This window comes from Canis lupus, chromosome 1 (genome assembly GCF_011100685.1).
Source record: "Canis lupus familiaris isolate Mischka breed German Shepherd chromosome 1, alternate assembly UU_Cfam_GSD_1.0, whole genome shotgun sequence".
NCBI classification, from domain to species: domain Eukaryota; kingdom Metazoa; phylum Chordata; class Mammalia; order Carnivora; family Canidae; genus Canis; species Canis lupus.
In genome coordinates this window covers 66,571,403-66,592,260 of record NC_049222.1, presented here as the reverse complement: position 1 = coordinate 66,592,260, position 20,858 = coordinate 66,571,403, and the positions used below count along the sequence as shown (strand labels likewise).

General features: G+C 43.2%; 1 protein-coding gene across 3 annotated transcripts in view; it reads left to right on the top strand.

Annotated features, from left to right (window-relative positions):
• Positions 1–19,918, top strand: part of ECHDC1 (ethylmalonyl-CoA decarboxylase 1) — a 46,889-nt gene extending 26,971 nt beyond the window's left edge. For all 3 annotated transcript variants that reach the window (XM_038526747.1, XM_038526746.1, XM_038526748.1), the window contains exon 6: positions 18,928–19,918. In XM_038526747.1, coding sequence (XP_038382675.1) covers positions 18,928–19,336 — 409 coding nt within the window. In that variant the 3' untranslated portion in view covers positions 19,337–19,918. The remainder of the gene's footprint in view (positions 1–18,927) is intronic.
• Positions 19,919–20,858: the final 940 nt, after the last annotated feature.

Genomic DNA, 20,858 nt, shown 5'->3' with positions numbered 1-20,858 from the left:
CAGAGACTACTTGGTCTCGTGTGTCCTGGGGTCTCATAAAATATGTACTTTCTTGGTTATGAGATATCTGAGGGTGCTTGCCCTCATCAGCTAGAGCTAGTAATATACCAGATACGTCCACCTTGCCAGTGAAGACATGCTCATTTGTGGCTCCACTACTTGGTATGGATAGGCCCTCATGTTAAAGTACATTCAGCTGAGTCACTCATTAAACATATGTTTAGCTCCCATATGTACTAGACACTGCCATTCAAGAAACTTACATGTCTTGGGATTTTGTTTCATTTTTATAGTTATATAGTTTTACTGCATTTTACAAAATTATTGATTTCACCATCCACGAGAAGTTGCGAACAAATGGTAGAAACTGATCCTTTACAATAGAACTTTGAAGAGCACTATCTTCAACTCTTCAGGCATTTTTAACCTACATACTCCCCAGAAAAGTTCTTAGAAGTTAGATGCCGAAACAGAGGACTGCACACTGATGTACCTTACTAGCCACAGGTACAAGGAGGTGGTAGGTCAACGGAGGTACTCTAGCTGGTCTTTCCTCCAACATTGTTGGTTATCTTCTATGACAAATTGCTTTGTTATTCTAAAAATATCTGCTTGCTCGGAAAGAACACCAAAAGCTTTCATAGCATCCTACTGAAAAGATAAGTTCCTTCCTCAAGGGTTATATGTTAGCCTTTTTTAGCTTGTTTAACTTTCTTACCTTGGAGAATTGCCTGGAATTCACTCAACTAGGATTTTCATCCCTGCTGCTCTTCCATTACCCATGGGAAATATTTCAGAAGATGAGAGGTACACTGATTATGAATATTCCAAAGAAATGAGCTCATGCAGCGTTCTGGCTATCTCGAAACCCTCTAGGCACCAGCTGATCATATGCGTAATGAATTAATATTTCAGAGTTCAGGAACCATCAAGTCTACTTGGTACCTACAGACCCCTATATTAAATTGCATTCAGTTGAGTCAGTTTTCATATAAAATGTTCTTAGAGAAAATGGCATTTTAAAACCTTTTTTTTTTTAAAGATTTTATTTATTCATGAGAGACACACACACACACACACAGAGGGAGAGAGAGAGAGAGAGAGAGAGAGAGAGGCAGGCAGAGACACAGGCAGAGGGAGAAGCAGGCTCCATGCCAGGAGCCTAACATGGGACTCGATCCCAGGTCTCCAGGATCAGGCTCCAGGCCAAAGGTGGTGCTAAACCGCTGAGTCACCGGGGCTGCCCTTTTAAAAACATTTTTAAAAGCAAAACACTAACTTATCAAGTAAAAAATTGATATTCCTTAGTGCTCAGAATCTAGTCATTCAAACATTATGTTTCCCTTTTAGTGACAAAATTGATATGAGGAAACAAAAAGCTAGAACTGTGATAATTTGCTTCTAATTTTTAACCCTAATTAAAATATTTAGAATGGAATAAAAATTAAGAAATAAAAATACTTATTTGAGTTTTAGTTTTCTACTGCAGCCATAACAAATTACCACAAATTTAGTGGCTTAAAACAACATAATTTCTCTCACCAGTGTATAGTCTGAAGTCTGGCTGGGCTCAACTGGTTTCTCTAAACCTGGTCACAAAAGGCCAAAATCAGTATGTTGGCAGCACTGGGTTCTGGAGACTCAGGGAGAAACCAGGGCCAGGCTCATCCTGATTCCACCCCGCAGATTTCAGTTCTCTGCACGTGTAGGACATTTCAGTTCTCTGCACGTGTTCTCCATGAGGACTGACTATCAGCTGCGAACCATTCTCTGCACCTAGGGGATGTCTGCATTCCTTCTCGAGTTTTCTATGTGGCCCCCTATGGCAGTGGGGAGTTGAGTTTCTCTCATACTTTGAGTTTTTGTCATTCACCTTTCTGCTGCATCTCTGTAACTCCAGCTGGAGAAAGTTCTGTGCTTTTAAGAACTCATGTGGGTAAATTGGGCTCACTCAGATAACCTCCCTTTTTTAGTGTATTGTAATCCTAAAATTCCATCTGCAGAGCTTCTTTGCTTATGCGAAGTGCAGGTGCAGGGGTTCCGGGGACTAGGGCACGGCCATCTTCGTGGGAGCATTCTGCCTACGACATGTGGGCTTGGCACAGAGAATATAGTTGTCACCTTTCACCCATTTGGGCACTAAATGAAAATCGGTAACTTTATTACTCTAAAGTCACCTTTGTAAATTTTTCTTTAAATTTTATTTAGATTCTTTTTGGAAAACATCAATAATAGTCGCTATGTATGTCAAATTGATAAAGGCTCACTCATACTTTTTTTTTTTTTTTTAAGATTTTATGTATTTGAGAGAGCAGAGTGAGAGCACATGAGCAGGGGCTGGGGAGGGGCAGAGGGGGAAGGAGAAGTCGCTGAGCAGGGAGCCCACGTGGGATTCGACCCCAGGACCCTAAGACCATGACCTGAATGGAAGGCAGATGCTTAACTGACAGAGCCACCCAGGTGCCTCATATTTTAAGAGTAATCATAATATGGTTTCTTAGATTGGTTTTAAGCTCAAAATTCTGGAATGTGCTTTAGGAGGGACTTAGAACACTCATTCCTTTATTCCACTTTCTGATTCGACATCATTCAAAGAGGGGAGTGAGGAAGGACAGAGAGAAAAGAAAAATCTCAAAACTACCCTAGAAAAGAGAAAATGACAGACTCAGACTACTTGGCTTTTAGCATCAATTTTTGGCAAGCAAAACCATGTAGATACTTTAATAACATATCTAATATTTAATTTTTTGTTACTGAATTTGGTGCAAGACAAAGTAGAACTGCATTTTTTCGTTTGGAAATAATTAGAAACTTGTAGAAAACGTTCAGGAATGATATAAAGAATTTCCCTATACTATTCACTTAGTTTTTACATTTTTAACATTTTGATATTTCGTTTTAATTTTGTCTCTCATATATGTGTACATACATCTATATATGTAAGTGTATATATTTTTTCTGAGAAATTTTAGAGTAGGTTGCAAACATCTTGCCCTTTAATGTTTTATACACGCATATACACATATATGTAGGAGAATGAGTATTGTCTTACATAACCTCAGTACTGTTGTCAGATGCAGGAAATTTAACACCAATGCAGAACTTTTATCTGGTATACTGTGTGTGCGCCAGTTTTGTCAGTTAGACAATGGTGTCCAGGACAGCGCTGCTTTCCTCTCTTGCAGGATCATGTATTGCATTTAGCTGTCGAGGTTTCTTCACTCTCTTTCCATCTGGAAGAGTTCTTCAGCTTGCCTTTGTCTTTCATGACATTGACGTTTTAAAGAAAACAGACTAGGTTTTGCTTTTTGTGTTTTAATAAATTAGTCTTCATTTTGAGGATTTCTGGTATTTTCTCATTATTGGATTCAGGTTATATGTCTGGATAACATCCATGCAAAAATGATACTGTTCCTGAGGTATCACATCTGGATGCAACCAGGTGTTTCTTCTGCCTCTTGTTGGTGATGCTAATTTTGATTACCCACTCCAAACACTAGAGTATTTCCCCTTTGCGATAATAAATAATACTTGAGAGATGCTTGCAGGCAAGTCTAATACTCTGTTTTTCGCCAAACTTTCTCCACTGGATTTAGCATTCCTTGATGATTCTTTCTGAAACCATCTTTACTATGATGATTGTGTGTTTGTGTTTCTCTAACTTCATTCATCCATGTGTATCACTTGTCATGGTATTCTAAAGAAAAGTCCTCTTTGCCCCTTTCCCTGCATGTGTGTGTATGTATGTGTATATTTATCATCAGTGTGGACTAATAAATAAATGCTTGTTTTCAGTGGTTTATGGTTCATTACTGTCCTTGATTGTTCTGATGCTTCAGTTGTCCCAGATTTGGCCAGTGGGAAGCCTTTCACACTGGCTTTTGTATCCTTTTGATATGCCCTATCATTCATTCATTCATTCATTCATCCATCCATCCATCCATCCATCCATCCATCCATCCATTCATCCATTCATTCAAATGCCTCCTTAAGTTTCTGAGTACAAGATACTCTAGGCATCTTATACCTTCCTCTTTCTGACCGTAGATTTAGACATACCTCATAGGAGCACTGCTGTTTTTTTTTTTTCCCCCCTTGGGGAAGGGGGGGGGGGTTGAGTGCTGGTTCTTTTAACTAGGAAATAATATTTTTAAAAACCAAGACCTGGATGCCTGGTGGTGCTCTCATTGCTACTGGTATCGTGGTTTCTGGACTCTTTTAGCAAACAAAGCTACAGCATGCATTCATTTAATCCATTTGTTCATTAGAGATCGTGAATTTCTACTTGGTATCTCCCAATCCAGTCTATTCTCACAAATTTGTTCTCTCCTCCCATTCCCTACTGTACCTCCTGCAACACAGCGCCCCTGGCTTTACTTCACCATATTTACAGTAACATCACCATTTGAAAAGAGTTCAAGATTTGCCCATTGTTCTTTGTTTCTTTGTCTCCTAGACTAAGGGTAAATAAAGTATTGCATCATATTCGAAAGTAACTTGAATTAGTTCCCTGTTGCTTTTCCTCCTTCAGTGTGGTTGTTATTCATTTGAAATACTTGTTTAGCTCATTTAGTTTTTGTATTCATTTTTAATTTTTTTCTTTCTTCCCATCTCTGTTGATTGAATTTTGTTTTTAATATGTACACTGTTGTGATGAATAGCTGTGTGTATTTTTTGGTATTATTAACGGTGTATCTTAAGGATCAGTTCTAGGAGAATGGCTGAATCAAAGGTGAAATGAATGTTTAGTTTCATTAGATATTGCCAAATTCTCTTCCATAGGGAATACACCATTCTTAAAATTTTCTATAATCTGTTTGACTCGGCCTTGCCAGCAAAGGCTACTGTTAAGCTTTTGAATGTTTGTCGGTCTAACAGGTGAGGATAGTGTTTCTGTATAGCTTTTACATGCATTTCTCTTAAAGTAAGTTAGGTTGATCATATTTACATGTGGTTAAGAAACATTTATATATTTTTTGTGAAATACCTATTCATGTTTTGCTTATTTCTCTACAGAATATTTGGCTTTTTTCCCCTTAATTTTTTATAAGTTCTTTAAATATTACGGATATTTGCCATTTTTGATGATAAATTTTTTATGTATTCAGCTTTTTTTTGTCCAGCTTCTCATTGTGTCTTTTGTCTTTGCTTATGTTTTATTTGTTTTTCTCATGCGAGCATTTGTTTTATTGTAGTTCTATTTATCCATTCTTTCTTCTATTGCATTTGGATTTGAGTTCTTTTTAAAAAGTCTTCCATATGTCCAGATTATAGAGGAATTCAGTTATGTTTTTTTCTAGTACTTGTGGATAGTCTTGTGTTTTATTTATATACCTAATCCATTCTTGAGTTTATTTTTATGGAGTAATGAATGTTATTTTCTCTTTTTCCCAAATGGCTATCCTTTTGTTTCAATACTATTTCTTTAAGAAGGTTCCTCTGTGGATATCACTATCATATCACAAACTTATCAGATACTTGATGTATCTTATGCTAGATACTAGATCTTACCATGTAATAGATCTAGCTCTCTCTCAAATAAAATCCTAAAAAAAAATATGTAATTGGAAGGTTTTTTTCAAAGTATTTTGCTCTTGTTGCTGTTGAAAACTGAGTTTTCTCTTCCATTATGTCATCTAATTTCTTTTTTGTGTATAGGATGAAGGTTATTTTATGGCAATTTTATATGCTGCTACCTTCCTGAATTTTTCTGTTGCTTGAATTGGTTTTATCATTGATTCTTTAGTCTTCCAATTATACAATAGAGATAGTTTCATTTTGTCCCAATTATTATTTCTCTGATAGTTTCCTGTTTTTACTGTTTCAGTGAATACCTGCAGTATAATGTTAAACAGTAGTAGAGAGATTTGCCATCTTTGCTTTCTTTTTTTTTTTTTTCATCCTTGCTTTCTTGTTCCTGATCTTTGTGGACATACATCTAGTGTTTCTCACCACCTATCTTTTTTTTTTTTTAAGATTATTTTATTTTATTTTATTTTTTTAAAGATTTTATTTATTTATTAGAGAGAGAGAGAGAGAGAGAGAGAGGCGGAGACATGGGTAGAGGGAGAAGCAGGCTCCATGCAGGGAGTCCAACGTGGGACTTGATCCTGGGTCTCCAGGATCATGCCCCGGGCCGAAGGCAGTGCTAAACCGCTAAGCCACCAGGGCTGCCCAAGATTTATTTATTTTAGAGAGAGAGAGAGTTTGTAAGGTGGGTGGGGGAGCAAGGGGTAGGGGGAGATGGAGACAGACAATCTAAAGCAGACTCCCCACTGAATGTGGAGCCTGGCATGAGGCTTGAGATCATTATGACTTTGAGATCATGACACATGCCAAAATGAAGAGTTGGATACTTAAAGTAAGATCCTAGCTGTAGGATTGAGGTTCGTATTTGTATATATTTGTATATAGATTAATGCTAAAGAATATCCTTCCATTCCTATTCTTTTAAGAGTTTTGAGGTACTGAATTTCATCTAAATACTTTTTACCAACTATAAAGATAAATGATTTTTCTTCTTAGACCTATTAATATGATTATAATAATTGATTTCTAACGTCAATTAAAGTATAAATCCCTTTTACTCAGGGTGTGTGATTTCCTTAATATGGTGTTGAAATGTATTTGATAATATTTAGGATTTTTGTTTTGATATTTGTGTTAATTATCAATTGCTGGGTAATAAATCACCTCAAAACTTACAGCTTAAAACATAAACATTTATTATTTCCAGGGGTCAGGAATTTGCATGTGGCTTGGCTGGGTGCCTCTGGCTCAGGTCTGTCATGAGGCTGTAATCAAGATGTCAGCCAGGACTCAACTGAGGGAAGATTGTGTCGAAACTCACTCGAGAGGCTGTGGGCAGGTCCTCACTGACTATTGCTGGGATAGGAGTTTCTTGGGCTTGCCTGGGCTTGCCACAGGGCTATTCACAACCTAGAAGCTTGCTTCCCCCAAATTGAGGAGGTTCTAAGAGAAAGAGAATAGAAAGACAGAAACCCACAATCTTGGAAGGGGCATCCCATTTCTTTTCCTATGTTGTTTATTAGATCAGGGTCACTAGGGGTCACTAGGTCCAGTCCACATTCAAGGGGAAAAGATGACATACACAAGGATGTAAATACCAGGGGCAGTGATCATTGGGTGTCATCTTGGAGACTGCACACTTGAATAGACAAATATTGGTCTAATTTAATTTTTTGTGTTATATGTAGCAGACTTAGGTATTAATGTTACGCTTCATTAAAAAAATTGGAATGTTTCTTTCATTTTCTATCTCAGATGGCATCAGAACTACATAGTCTGTAAAGATTTGGTAAACCCTGTGAAACCATCTGGGTCTGGTACCTTTTTGCTTTTGATAAGTCCAGTGGCATTATAATTATTTTGACTTATAAGTTTTTTATTGTTTTTTGCTTAGAGGTCCCGAGGTTTCTCTATATGTAAAGTCTAATACTTTATTAGGATATGTCTGAGGTGATTCTTTAGAGTCCATTTTCCCAGGTATCCAGTGAATGCTTTCAATATTTGTTTTATCAGTTTCAGTTATTCATATAGGACTTCTTGCTTATTTCTCTAACTCCTTTTTCTTCTTCTTCTTTTTTTTTTAACCAATTCTCATTCTCTTGGTCATTTTCCTGCTTTTTAAAAATGCCCTACAGCCTGGGTGGCTCAGCAGTTTAGCGCCACCTTCAGCCCAGGGTGTGATCCTGGAGGCCTGGGATCGAGTCCCACGTCGGCTCCCTGCATGGAGCCTGCTTCTCCCTCTGCCTCTCTCTCTGTCTCTCATGAATAAATAAAAAATCTTAAAAATATATATATTAAATTTTTATTCAAACATATTCTTCTCTTTTTCTTTTATTTTTCTTGAGTTCAGTTTTATCTCCCAGCCCCTATTCGTGTGTGTGTGTTTATGTGTGTGTCTAGGGGTTGATTTCCACTCCAGGTTTTTAAATTCCTGGTTCACAGGGTGCCTGGCTCAGATGGTTAAGCATCTGACTCTTGATTTCGGTTCAGGTCATGATCTCAGGGTTGTGAGACCAAGCCCCATGTGTGTGCTAGGTTCTGTGCTAGGCATAGAGCCTGCTTAAGATTCTCCCCCTACTCCCATCCCCACTCCTCTCTCTCATATGTGTGCTCTCTCAAAAATATGCTTAAATTTCTGACTCAAGATTTTTTAAAAAATTTTTTCATAACTATGCTATTTGAAGATGTTGAATTAATTTTGGAATAATCATGACCAGTTTTTCTTCTATTTCGTGTTTTTTTTTCCTGGGGAGGGAGTACTTTTCATCAGCTGAAATGTTTGAATTTACGTGTTCTGCTTTATTCTTACAGTAGCTTTTTATAGGATTAGCTTGATATTTTCTGAGTATTTTGTGGCTAGGATTCCTAATTTGAGAGTGCCAACTTCTCACAGTTTAGTTTTTGAATGGATGCATTAGTCACACAGTGGATTTCCAAATAGGAGAGGAGTCCTTTTGTTTCTACAGAATCCTTATTTTTATTCTCTAATTTTTTTCTTTTATTTCTCCAAGGGAACCACCCCTTCTCTACTTAATCTGGGTCTTTCTTCAGAAGCTGTGCTTACTCAAACTATCAGTTTTACCCTTTATCTTCAAGCTCCTTTTCTATAGCCAGTACTATGGACTACCAAATCCCCAATTTGCACTTAAGTTTTTAGAACATAGTGTTGGATTTTCTCTTCTGGGGGTGATTTTGACTGTACTTCCTCAGTCTTCCATTTTCCTGTCCTGTTTTATACAGATGTCCTAAGCCTCCTCTTTATCAGTTTGTGCCTATTGGCTTACAACAGCAGCAGGAAATAATTTTTTAATTTGATGTTTATTTCTGTACTTAAAGGCAATTTCAAGGATACAGTATTCTGTGTCTCTGAGTAATCCCGTTGGTGTGGTTTTCTTTCACTCCTTGTTAATTTTGTAATTTGGGGGACGATGTGTGGAAAGATTAGGACTCAAATCAGCAGCAAGCTTCCAGACCAATCCCTGAAATCTTAGTTTTTAAAACTTAGATTTATCAGTCAGGTTTTCCAAACATTTAAGAAAGAAAGAACATCAATCTTACACACACTGTTCATTGAATAGAAAAGGAAGTTATACTTCCCAGCTCTTTTTTTCCCCACTCTTTTAATGAGTACAGTATTTATTCCAAAACCTAGAAATGAAATTATAAGAAAGCCAATTATAGGCTAGTCCCATAAACATAAATATAAAAATCCTTTACAGAGTATTACCAAATTTAATCGAAGGGCTTATTCTAGAAATTCAAGATTGGTTTAACCTTGAAACCAATTAGTGTAATATACCATATTAACAAAAAAGGGAGATAGATCGTTACAATCTGATAGATGCAAAAGCATTTGATAGAATTCAACATCCATACATGATAGAAACTCTTAGCACACCAGGAAAGAACTGTCTTAATCTTATAAAGAACATTTACAAAAATCCTACAGCAAATATCTCATTGAAAGCTTTCCCTCTGACATCAGGAACAAGGAGAGTACTGTCACTATACTAGATATCCTAGTCAGTTCAGTAAAACAAGATTAAGGAAATTATAAGGATTGGATTTTAAGAAAGCCTACTATTCACATATGACAACATTGTGATCCAAATATATATATATATATATAGCTAATCTTTTAGAATTAATAAGTGAATTTTGTAAGTTTTCTGGCTGCAAGGTTAATAAAAATTAAACATTTCTATATTCCAGCAGCAAACAAATAAATAACAAAATTTAAAGAACAATAACATTCAGAGTAGCTTTTTTTTTTTAAATTTTATTTATTTATTCAGGAAAGACAGCAAGAGAGAGGCAGAGACACAGGCAGAGGGAAAAGTGGGCTCCATGCAGGAAGCCCGATGTGGGACTCGATCCCAGGATCCAAGGATCATGCCCTGAAGGCAGACGCTCAACTGCTGAGCCACCCAGGTGTCCCTCAGAGTAGCTTTAGAAAAAAAAAAAAAAAAAAAAAAAAAAAACAGCTAGGAACAAATCAAAAGGCATGTCAGGATTCTACATTGAAAGCTAGAAAACAACACTGAGAGAATTTGTTTTAAAATATTTTATTTATTTATTCATGAGAGACACACAGAGAGAGGCAGAGACACAGGCAGAGGGAGAAGCAGGCTCCCATGCAGGGAGCCCAGTGTGGGACTCGATCCCAGGACCCCAGGGTCACGACCTGATCTGAAGGCAGACATTCAACCACTGAGCCACGCAGGTGCCTCCAATACTGAGAGAAATTAAAGAAGACCCAAATAAATGGTGAAATAGAAATATACCATGTCCATGGAATAAAAGACTTAATATTGTAAAGATTCACCTCTCCCCCCAAATAATCCACAGATTCAATGTAGTTCCAAAAGAAATCTCAGCAAGTTGGTGTGTGTGTGTGTGTGTGTGTGTGTGTATGTATCGACAGTCTTTAAAATTCATATGGGAATGCAGAGTACCAGGAGGAACTACTGTAGTCACAAAGAACAAAGTTGGCTTATACCTACCATAAAACCTGTTATAAAACTAATTTAAACAGATGCTTTTTGTACATACAAGGATAGAGAAACTGACCAATAGAGTTCAGAAACATCCAAAATGTAGGGTTATTTAAGACAAACGTGACGCTTTTAGTGCATTAGGAAAGAATGGTCTCTTTAGTAAGTATATGTATATGTGTAAAGTCAATTCAAGATGAATTCCAGATATAAAAGTTAAAGGTAACACAGTGGAACTGTTTGAAAAAAACAGGAGAATATATGGTCTTGAAGTATTCAAGGATTTCTAAAACAGGACACAATGATCACTAACCATAAATAAAGAAATTGATAAATTGGACTGTAGTAATAACTTCTATCAACATATAACTAAAATAATGAAAATGCAGCCTGCAGAGGGAGAGATTATCTCAATATTTATATCTTGACAAAAGACATAGTTAGAATATATAAAGAACTCTTCCAAAGCTGTAAGACAGACAACCCAGTTAAAATAAATGGGCAGAAAACTCAAACTGACTTTTCCGAGGATATTTGAGTGGCCCAAAAAATATGGTTGAAAAGCACTGAAACTTTTTAGCCATTAAGGAAATGCAAATTGAAATGACGCCTTTTTATTACAGTCCCACAAGAAAAACTAAGATGAAAAAGATAGAATATGTCAAGTGTTATCAAGGGTGTGAAGCAACTGTAGCTCTCAGAAGAGTACTAATGGGAATATAAGGTGGCACAATGGAAAATGCCCAGTATCTGCTAACACAGAATGTCACATAGTGTGACATAGTAATTCTATTCCTGTGTGTCTGTGGTTGACAGAATAATGGCCTTCCAAAAATATCTGTATCCTAAGCCGTGGAACCTGTGAGTATGTTACATCGTATGGTCAGGGAGAGTTAGGTTGTAGGTGAATATAAGGTTGATACTCAGCTGACTTTAAAGCAGAGGGATTATCCTGGTGGGTGGGCCCAGTGTAACTACAAGGGTCCTAAAAATGCTATAGAAGGATGCTGAAAAGTTCAGTGTCAGAAAATGAGGGTTAGTGACAGAGTTTATGCAGTGTGAGGAGGATGTAACCCATCGGTGCAGGCTTTGGAGATGGAGGAGTGTGGCCATGAGCCAAGAATTGTGGGCAGGCTCTAGAAGCTGGGAAAGGCAAGCAAGTGGACTCCCCTGGAGCCTCCAGAACAGAATGCAGCCCTACTGAGTTCTTGATTTTAAATTAGTCTTTTGTTGAACTTTTAACCTACAAGACTATAATAGAAAGCTGGAGGCATCAGAATTCTGGACTTCAAGCTGTATTACAAAGCTGTGATCCTCATGACAGTGTGGTACTGGCACAAAAACAGACACAGAGATCAATGGAATAGACTAGAGAACCCAGAAATGGTTCTGTCATCAACTCATCTTTGACAAAGCAGGAAAGACTATCCAATGGAAAAAGGACAGTCTCTTCAATAAATGGGGCTGGGAGAATTGGACAGCCATGGGCAGAAGAATTAAACTGGACCACTTCCTTACACCACACACAAAGACAAATTCAAAATGGATGGAAGACCTAAATGTGAGACAGGAATCCATCAAAATCCTAGAGGAGAACACAGGCAGCAACCTCTTTCACCTCGGCTACAGCAGCTTCTTGCTAGGCCCATCTCCAAAGGCAAGGGAAACAAAAGCAAAAATGAACTATTGGGACTTCATCGGATAAAAAGCTTTTGCACAGCAAAGGAAATAATAAAACTAAAAGGGATAGGAGAAGGTATTCGCAAATGACATAACAGATAAAGGGCTGGTGTCCAAAATCTATAAAGAACTTATCAAATACATCACCCCAAAAAACAAAACAAAAAAATCTAGTCAAGAAATGGGCAGAAGACATGAACAGACATTTCTCCAAAAAAGACCTACAAGTGGCCAACAGACATGTGAAAAATGCTCTGCATCACTCGGCATCAGGGAAATACAAATCAAAACCACAATGAGAAACCACCTCACACCTCTCAGAAGAGCTAAAATTAACACGTCAGGAAATGTTAGATGTTGGAGAGGCTGTGGAGACAGAGGAGCCCTATTACAGTGTTGGTGGGCTTGAAAGCTGGTGCAGCCACTCTGGAAAACAGTGTGGAGGGTCCTCAAGTTAAAAATAGAGCTGCCCTACGACCCAGCAATTGCACTACTGGGGATTTACCCCAAAGATACAGATGTAGTGATCTGAGCGAGCACCTGCACCCCAGTGTTTATAACAGCAAAGTCCACAGTAGCCAAACTATGAAAGACCCCAGATGTCCATTGGCGGATGGATGGATAAAGATGTGGTGTATATATCCTAATACGATGGAATGTTACTGGGCCATCAAAAAGAATGAAATCTTACCATTTGCCATGACGTGGATGGAACTAGGGGGGATTATGCTAAGTGCAGTTAAGTCCAAGAGAGACAGATACCGTAAGCTTTCATTCATACGTCTTTTAAGAAACAAAATAGATGAACACAGGGGAAGGGAAGGAAAAATAAGATAAAAACAAAGGGAGGCACCCATAAGAGACTTTTAACAGTAGAAAACAAACTGAGGGCTACTGGAGGGGAGGGGGGTGGGGGATAGGGTAATAGGGTGATGGGCATTAAGGAGGGCACCTGATGTCATGACCACTGGGTGTTCTATGCAATGGATGAATCACTAAATTCTGCCCCAGAAACTAATAACACACTATGTTAACTAGATTGAATTTAAATAATAAAAAAAAACCCTAATATAAATCCAATAGAAATATATACAAATGTTATCTACAGACAGGTTCTAGAATGTTCATAGCACCATTCATACATTCATAGTAGCTAAAAACAGGAAACAACTCTAAAGGTCCTTCAGCAGTGGAAATGATAAATCAGAGTAGACAAGTTTTTTTATTTTTTTTATTTTTATTTTTTTTAAGATTTTATTTATTAATTCATGAGAGACAGAGAGAGACAGAGGCAGAGGCAGAGGGAGAAGCAGGCCCCATGCAGGGAGCCCAACGTGGGGCTCGATCCCGGGACTCCAGGATCATGCCCTGGGCCAAAGGCAGGCACTAAACCGCTGTGCCACGCAGGGATCCCCCAGAGTAGACAGGGCTAATTGAACTATCTTAATGGCTCATGTCATCACACTAGGATAGTTGGATAGACTCATTTTCAATATAGAAATTACCTGCCAAATACTGAACAGTTTAAGCGTGGTGCTGGCAGTCAGGTGGACTGTCTTTGTGGTACTGGACATAAAACTGAAATACTACTTCATGCAGAAGCTTACTGTTGGATCAACATATTGAGTATTTATTAAAAGTTAAATCAGGGATCCCTGGGTGGCGCAGCGGTTTAGCGCCTGCCTTTGGCCCAGGGCGCGATCCTGGAGACCCGGGATCGAATCCCACGTCGGGCTCCTGGTGCATGGAGCCTGCTTCTCTCTCTGCCTGTGTCTCTGCCTCTCTCTCTCTCTCTGTGACTATCATAAAAAAAAAAAAAAAAAAAAAAAAAGTTAAATCATGCACGGAAAGGATTCTCACTAACTTCAGGATATTGGCTGCCGCTGGAGAGAGAAAGAAGCCGGGAAGAGAAGGGAAAAGGATGACAGAAAAGAGTTCAGAAATCAATGTGGCAAAGTGTTAACATCTGCAAAATCTGGGGAGCGGGTACATAAGTTTATTATTTTCTGTGTATTTGAAATATTTTGTAATTCGGAAAAAGTTCTTAACAGCATACACGAATCCCGCCAACTGTAATACACACCTGCTTCCGCAGTCAGGCCTTGACTCGGTTTCTGTGCGGGTGGCTTCTTTGAAGTGGCGGCTCAGCAGGGAGCCAGTCGTGCCTTCATATCCTGGTTTTACCGCGTGGATATTGGAGGAAACAGCAACCGCGTCCGGTTCTGGAGTGCGGGTCCGGTGTCTGCGCTCCCGAGCTCTGGATCCCCGACAGGCTAGCCCCTAGGCGGCGCTCCTGACAGCCCCCTGGGGTGGGAGGCGCTGGGCCCGGCGGAGCCTCCTGCTCCGTCCTGCTGGGATGGTTTCCTCTGCGGAGCCTCTACCTACTGGCGGCTCGCACGGGGGGTGCAGGGGTCCGTGGTGGGAAGCCACGGGGTGCCTGGAGGGCGGCCGCCGCAGTGGGCCTCGCTGGCGGCGCTGGAGGGCGGGCGGGAGGCCGGAGCTTGGCGGCTCGGCTCGGCCTGGTGGAGCGAACGGAGGTCGGCTGGGCCCCTGGGCGCCCCTGCCCGTGGGCGCCCCTGCCCGTGGGCGCCCCTGCCCGTGGGCGCCCCTGCCCCTGGGTGCCCCTGCCCGTGGGTGCCCCTGCCCGTGGGCGCCCCTGCCCGTGGGCGCCCCTGCCCGTGGGCGCCCCTGCCCGTGGGCGCCCCTGCCCCTGGGTGCCCCTGCCCGTGGGTGCCCCTGCCCGTGGGCGCTCCTGCCCGTGGGCGCCCCTGCCCTTGGCGCCAGGCCCCGGGGTGCCGGCCCACGCCGTTGCGCGCGCTCCCTGGAAGCTGGCCCGGTTCGTGTGCCGCGGACGGGCACGGGCTGTCAGTGTGTTGGCCTCCCTCATGGTCCTCTTAATTTCTTGTCTCCAGCTTCCTTTTTTGTTTGTTTTTAATATGGTGCGGGGCATCCACCGTACGTGCCCGTCGCGCACTGCTCAGTGAGGCCTGGCCCCACGGCGGGCCGGCCCTTGGCAGTCGGCCTCGGGGAGGGGGCAGCGAGGACTCGTGGGCGCGGGGCCGGTGCCCTGCCTGCTGCCGGTTGGCCCGAGGGCCCTCGCCAGTGCCGCGAGGGCCCGGGGTTGGCGGCGGGACGTTACCCTGGATTGTCGGGGGACCTTCAGGCAGTGAAGACGTGAGGCGGGCTGGGAAGTGAGCGAGGAGGGGCGTGGGGCCCGGCCGGGGAGGCCCGTAGGGGGAAGAGCCCCCAGGGTGCGCGGCCCCACGGGGACCCGCTGAGCTCCTCCGGCAGCCCCAGGAACCAACGACACAGGCGGCGAGATTTTTAAAATGTTTCTTGCATTTTCTAATTGTAAAGGGACATTGCTCGTTCTAGTAACCACGCCCCCGGGGGCCGTGCTGACCGCGGGTTAGGGTCGGTCGGGGCGGGCCGGAGGGTGGCAGGTCCCCGCGCCCCGAGCACCCCTCGGCGCCTGTCCAGTCCGGGGCTGTGCGGGACAGGAGCTGCAGCCCCCTTCCCGAGGCACCTGCCAGCGCTGGGCGTGCTCTCTTCAGGTTTTTTTTTAAATAGATACTTTTTTATTTTAAAAAGCTAGGATCATATGGTGTATAGTTTATAAAATGATGGCGTTCTAGCATTGAATATACCCGAAACCATGAGTCTACCAAGTACAAGATATTCCATCGATACGGATACACTAACGTATCCTCTTCTGGTGCTTTCCCGTTTTTCCTTGTTATGATTAATGTCGCGACAACTGCCTTATACGCAAGGCTTTGCCACATTTCAGATTATTCCCTTAGAATGAATCCCGTGAGCAGTTCAAGTACTTCATCAAGGGTAAGAAAATGTCCAGAGTCTTTCATACGTTAGTGCCACGTTATCCTTCAGGAAAGATTCGGCCCCTTTATCCTAGTGCCAGCAGCCGAGGAGCATCTGTGCGAGAGCACCCTGTCTTATCAGGGGTATAATCTTTTAAAACCGCTTTTCTCATTTTGATAATGAAAAATCAAGTTTTAATTTGCATTTTTAAGAGGTTTTTGGTAATGCAGAAATGTTCATGTTCATTGGTGTGCGCGTGGGAATTGTCTGCAGTTTTGTTTCCTGTGTTTCTTTGGAAGATCAAGGGTTTAGCTGTGCTATGCGGGATGAAACCTGCCTGTCTCTGTGCGCAGCAGTGGTGAGCCCCGGCCCGGCCTGGCGTGGGAAGGAGCGTGGGAAGGCCCGTGGGAAGGGCGGGCGAGCTACCCGGGGTCGCCCCTCCCCAAAAATACTAGCTGAGTCCATACAGTGCCGAGTGCCCGCTCAGGGACGCGGGGACAGCCTGGGGTCCTTCCAGAGCCCTGACCGCGGTCGGCACGGGTCGGGTAGGACTGTGCGTGTCGCCGCTGCCCCCGCGGGACCGCTTGAGGGCGAGCAGGGGGCGGTGAAAGCTTCCCCCGCCCCCGCCCCCGCCGCAGGCCCCTTAGAGGTGAGCTCCGCCGCAAGGCGCGGCCGGGGCCGGTGTGCTCCCGGGAGGGACCTTGGGCTCCTGGGGCCGCTTTGTCAGGACTTGCCGGGACGTGAGGTCGGGGAGGAAGCTGGGCCGAGGCCGCCGTGCAGGCGCCCCCGCCCAGGTGGACCCCGCAGGGACTGTTAGCTCACATCGCCGTGGGCTTGTCCTCCCGGTGCTTACCGCCCTGTAAAAGGACCGAGCAGTTTCTGCGCCCAGACTACAGTTGATGGAAATGACTGTTTCTGCACTGAGGGGTCGCTTGGCGGGATGAGCACAGGCGTTACACTATATGTTGGGAAATCGAACTTCAAGTTAAAAAAAAAAAATATGTAGCAATAAAATCAATGTTTCCAAACTTTAGATTTATGACATTGTATTACTGTTACTGTATTGGTGACAGGCCTTCCTTAAAATTTGAAAATATTTGTGCTTTTACTTGTATTACATAGTATTCCTTAGGTTAATCTTAGATGTGTCTGTGTTTTCTGGTGTTTTTTAAAATTTATTTAAACTCAGTTTGCCAACATTAAGTCTAACACCCAGTGCTCATCCCATCAGGTACCCTCCTCAGTGCCTGTCACCCAGTCACCTCATTCCCTTCCTCCTCCCCTTCTGTAACCCTTTCTGTGTTTCCCAGAGTTAGGAGTCTCTTACAGTTTGACTTCCTCTCAATTTTTTTAAATCAACTTGGCAATATTTACTTTAGGCTTATCTATAAACATGGTGTGTATGTCTCTGAGGCAGGACAGTACAACCATCATTTGTCGGTATTCCCCGTGTAAGTATAGTTCTTTCACTTTCAGTACTTTAGGGATCAAGCCCTTTTAATAACTACAGGAAACCACTTTATACTCATCTTGTAGCAGAAACATTGCCGTTACTCATAGTGACCCTGCTGTCAACGCAGCCACCTTCCTAGAAGCCAGTACCCATAGCTTACAGTATGTCGGGCCCTGCGAGGCCACAAAATATACACATCTATATTCCAAATAAAAGTGTAATACTGCCCCGTGGATGGGACTGAGGCAGATTTCACAGTGACGGTTTTTTAAACACACAAATGCAATCCAGGATTCCTTCTGTTTAGATGAATTCTAGCAAATAGATTCTAAGCACCTTTATATATTAACTCACTTAATATTCCTAATTGTATGGCATAAGTACTATTATTCTATTTTATAAACAAGCACACTGAAGCCCAGAGGTAAGTAGTTTAGTCTTTCTCATCATCTTTATATCATGAGTCTTTTTCTTTGCTGTATTTCGGGGTGTCGTATGCAGCCCATCTGTCCTCAGAGCCCGGCAGTCTCCGTTAAGCTACGCACTTTGCATCAAAGGCTTGTGGTCTCCCAACACAATTACTTACAAGAGTTCACGGGCGCCTGGGGGTCCCAGTGGCGAGGTTCACCTTTGACCCAGGTCCTGACCCCTGGGTCAAGTCCCACGTCGGGCTTCCTGAGAGGAGCCTGCTTCTCCCTCTGCCTGTGTCTCTGCCTCTCTCTGTGTGTCTCTCAGGAATAAATAAATAAAACCTTAAAAAAATATTTTTTAAAGCTCAGACATGACCTTGGGTCCACACTGGAGGTTTGCACGGTGATTGCTCGGGGTGCGCGGTCACCCACCTACCGGCCGGGCCCCATGTGGGGTCTGTGGCGTCGGGCTGCGACTGCTCTGCGGTCTTCCCCAGGGCCAAGGAGGGGCACCGGCCCCCGTGTCCTCTCCCCAGTCCCAGGGAGGCTCCGGCACACGCAGTCGCCGCCCTGCCGGGGTCCAGGGTGGGGCCTCGCGGGGGTGTCTGGGTCTTGTTCCCCTGCAGGCTGGGGACATCGGTGCGCGCCCCAGGGTCGCCTCCCCAGGGTGGCCTCCCGGGCTGGCTGGAGCGCTGGTGGTGTCTTGACCCCGTGGCCCACGGCCCTTTCCTGGGTCCCAAAGGACTGTGAAGGGAGCGCAGGGCTTGCTGGCTGGGCCCGCGGCCCCCAGCCGGTCGGCCCCGTAGGTGGTGCTCCTCGTGCTCCCCGCGGGCTCCCTGTACTCCCTGTGGGCTCCCCGCGGGCTCGCGCGAGCACCGTGTAGACGCCGGGCCTAGAGCCAGTTCTTGAGAGCCATGGGCCTGCACTCTGGGGGCGGTCTGGCGGGCGTTTAGAGCGGGCGGGCGTTTAGGAGCGAGGCCGCCCCCCAGGCCCGGCCGCGGTGCGGACTCACTCACGGAGGTTCGCCCTTGTCTTGCAGGCTCATGACCGCGGACGGCGAGATCAGGTTCGTCCACAGGGAGATGGGCATCGTGCCGAGCTGGGGCGGCGGCACCCGCCTCGTGGAGCTGCTGGGCGCCCGGCAGGCCCTCAAGGTGCTAAGCGGCGCCCTCCCCCTGGACGCCGCCAGGGCCCTGAGCCTGGGCATGGTGGAGGAGGTGCTGCGTGCCTCGGACGAGGCCAGCTGTCTGCAGGAGGCGCGAGCCTGGCTCGGGCAGTTCACCCAGGGGCCTCCCCAAGTCATCAGAGCCTTGAAAAGGTCGGTGTCTTCCAGCAGAGAGCTCTGTTTGGAGGAGGCCTTACAGATGGAAAAGGAGCTTGTAGGAACGGTGTGGGGCGGACCTGCAAACAGAGAGGCCATTGCTAGGAAAGGAAAATTTAATAAGTAGGGGGACGAAATACCGGGCTCCAGGGGAGCTCCAGTGCTGGACACTCACAGGCGTTCAACCAGAATTACTTTAAAGGCTACGCTAGTGTTTGATTTTTTGTAGTTTTTTTCAATCACTGACTTACTGATCTAGTTTTCCATATATCTGGGTAATCATCAAGTAATCTGAAACATTTCGCTAGAATATATAACACTTTTGGCCTAAAAATTATCATAAGTTGCCACAGTAATTCTTACACTGTAACCAAAGACCAGTTTTTAAAAGGAAACACCTTTCCACAAACCTATCCCTGGGTTATTTTTCGTACTACTTTTTCTGTTTTACCTGGAAATAATTTACAAAAATAACGTACTGAGATTTGCACTAAAGAACAAAAGTGGAGGGGAGTCAGGGACAGTAAGAAGAGGTATGATTGGGGACCCCTGGGGGGCTCAGCGGTTTAGCACCACCTTCTGCCCAGGCCGTGACCCCAGGGTGCTGGGATCGAGTTCCACGTTGGGCTTCCTGGAGGGAGCCTGCTTCTCCCTCTGCCTGTGTCTCTCATGAATAAATAAATAAAATCTTAAAAAAAAAAAAAAAAAAGGTATGATCAACCATTTTCTTCAGCTCTAACTAGCTGGGAGGTAATGAAGATTTGGGGAGGGGCACCTGGCTGGGCCAGTCATTGGGGCATGTGACTCTTGATCATGGGGTTGTTGAGTTTGACCCCCACACACTGGGTGTAGAAATCATTTAAAAACAAATAAAAAAAATAAAATCTTTATAAAGAAAGAATTGGGGAATGGCTCGTCTTTTAATTTTTTAATGGCCCCTCCTTCAATAAAAATGCTACTCCCTCTCCCCCCCGAACTTGGGAGTCTTATTTGGTGTTTTAATAATTAGTTTTCTACTTTAAATTACCTACTAGGGGCCCCTGGGTGGCTCAGCGGTTGAGTGTCTGCCCTTGGCTCAGGGCGTGATCCTGGAGTCCCTGGATCGAGTCCCGTATCAGGCTCCCTGCATGGAGCCTGCTTCTCCCTCTGCCTGTGTCTCTGCCTCTCTGTGTGTCTCACGAATAAATAAAATTAAAAATAATCACGTACTAAACAATATCCATCTTGTGGGAAGTCTACGGACTATAAAATTTGCCAGGATGTATATGCCCTGGGATTTCCAAACTACTAGTAAAAATACTACTGCTTATGTAGTAACAATTTAGCTTTACATCAAAACTTCCTCAGATTTTAAAGGCACTCCTGAAGCATCCTAGAACATACATTTGCATTATATAGCAGATTTCTATTTTTTTTTCTGAAAAACAGCTTTCTTTTTTAGAACTAGCTATATTTTGAAAGCAGACTTAATACAAATGCACAACTGACACTTTTATGATCATCTCTGTAATACAGGCTTTAAAGAACATCAAAGTAAGACTTAACTCCCAACTCTAACCTATTACAAGAGATAAAAGCTAGTTTCAAAGTAGTGACAGTTTGTATTTGCTATGGTAACATTTAATTCACATTTGAAAAACATTAAAAAT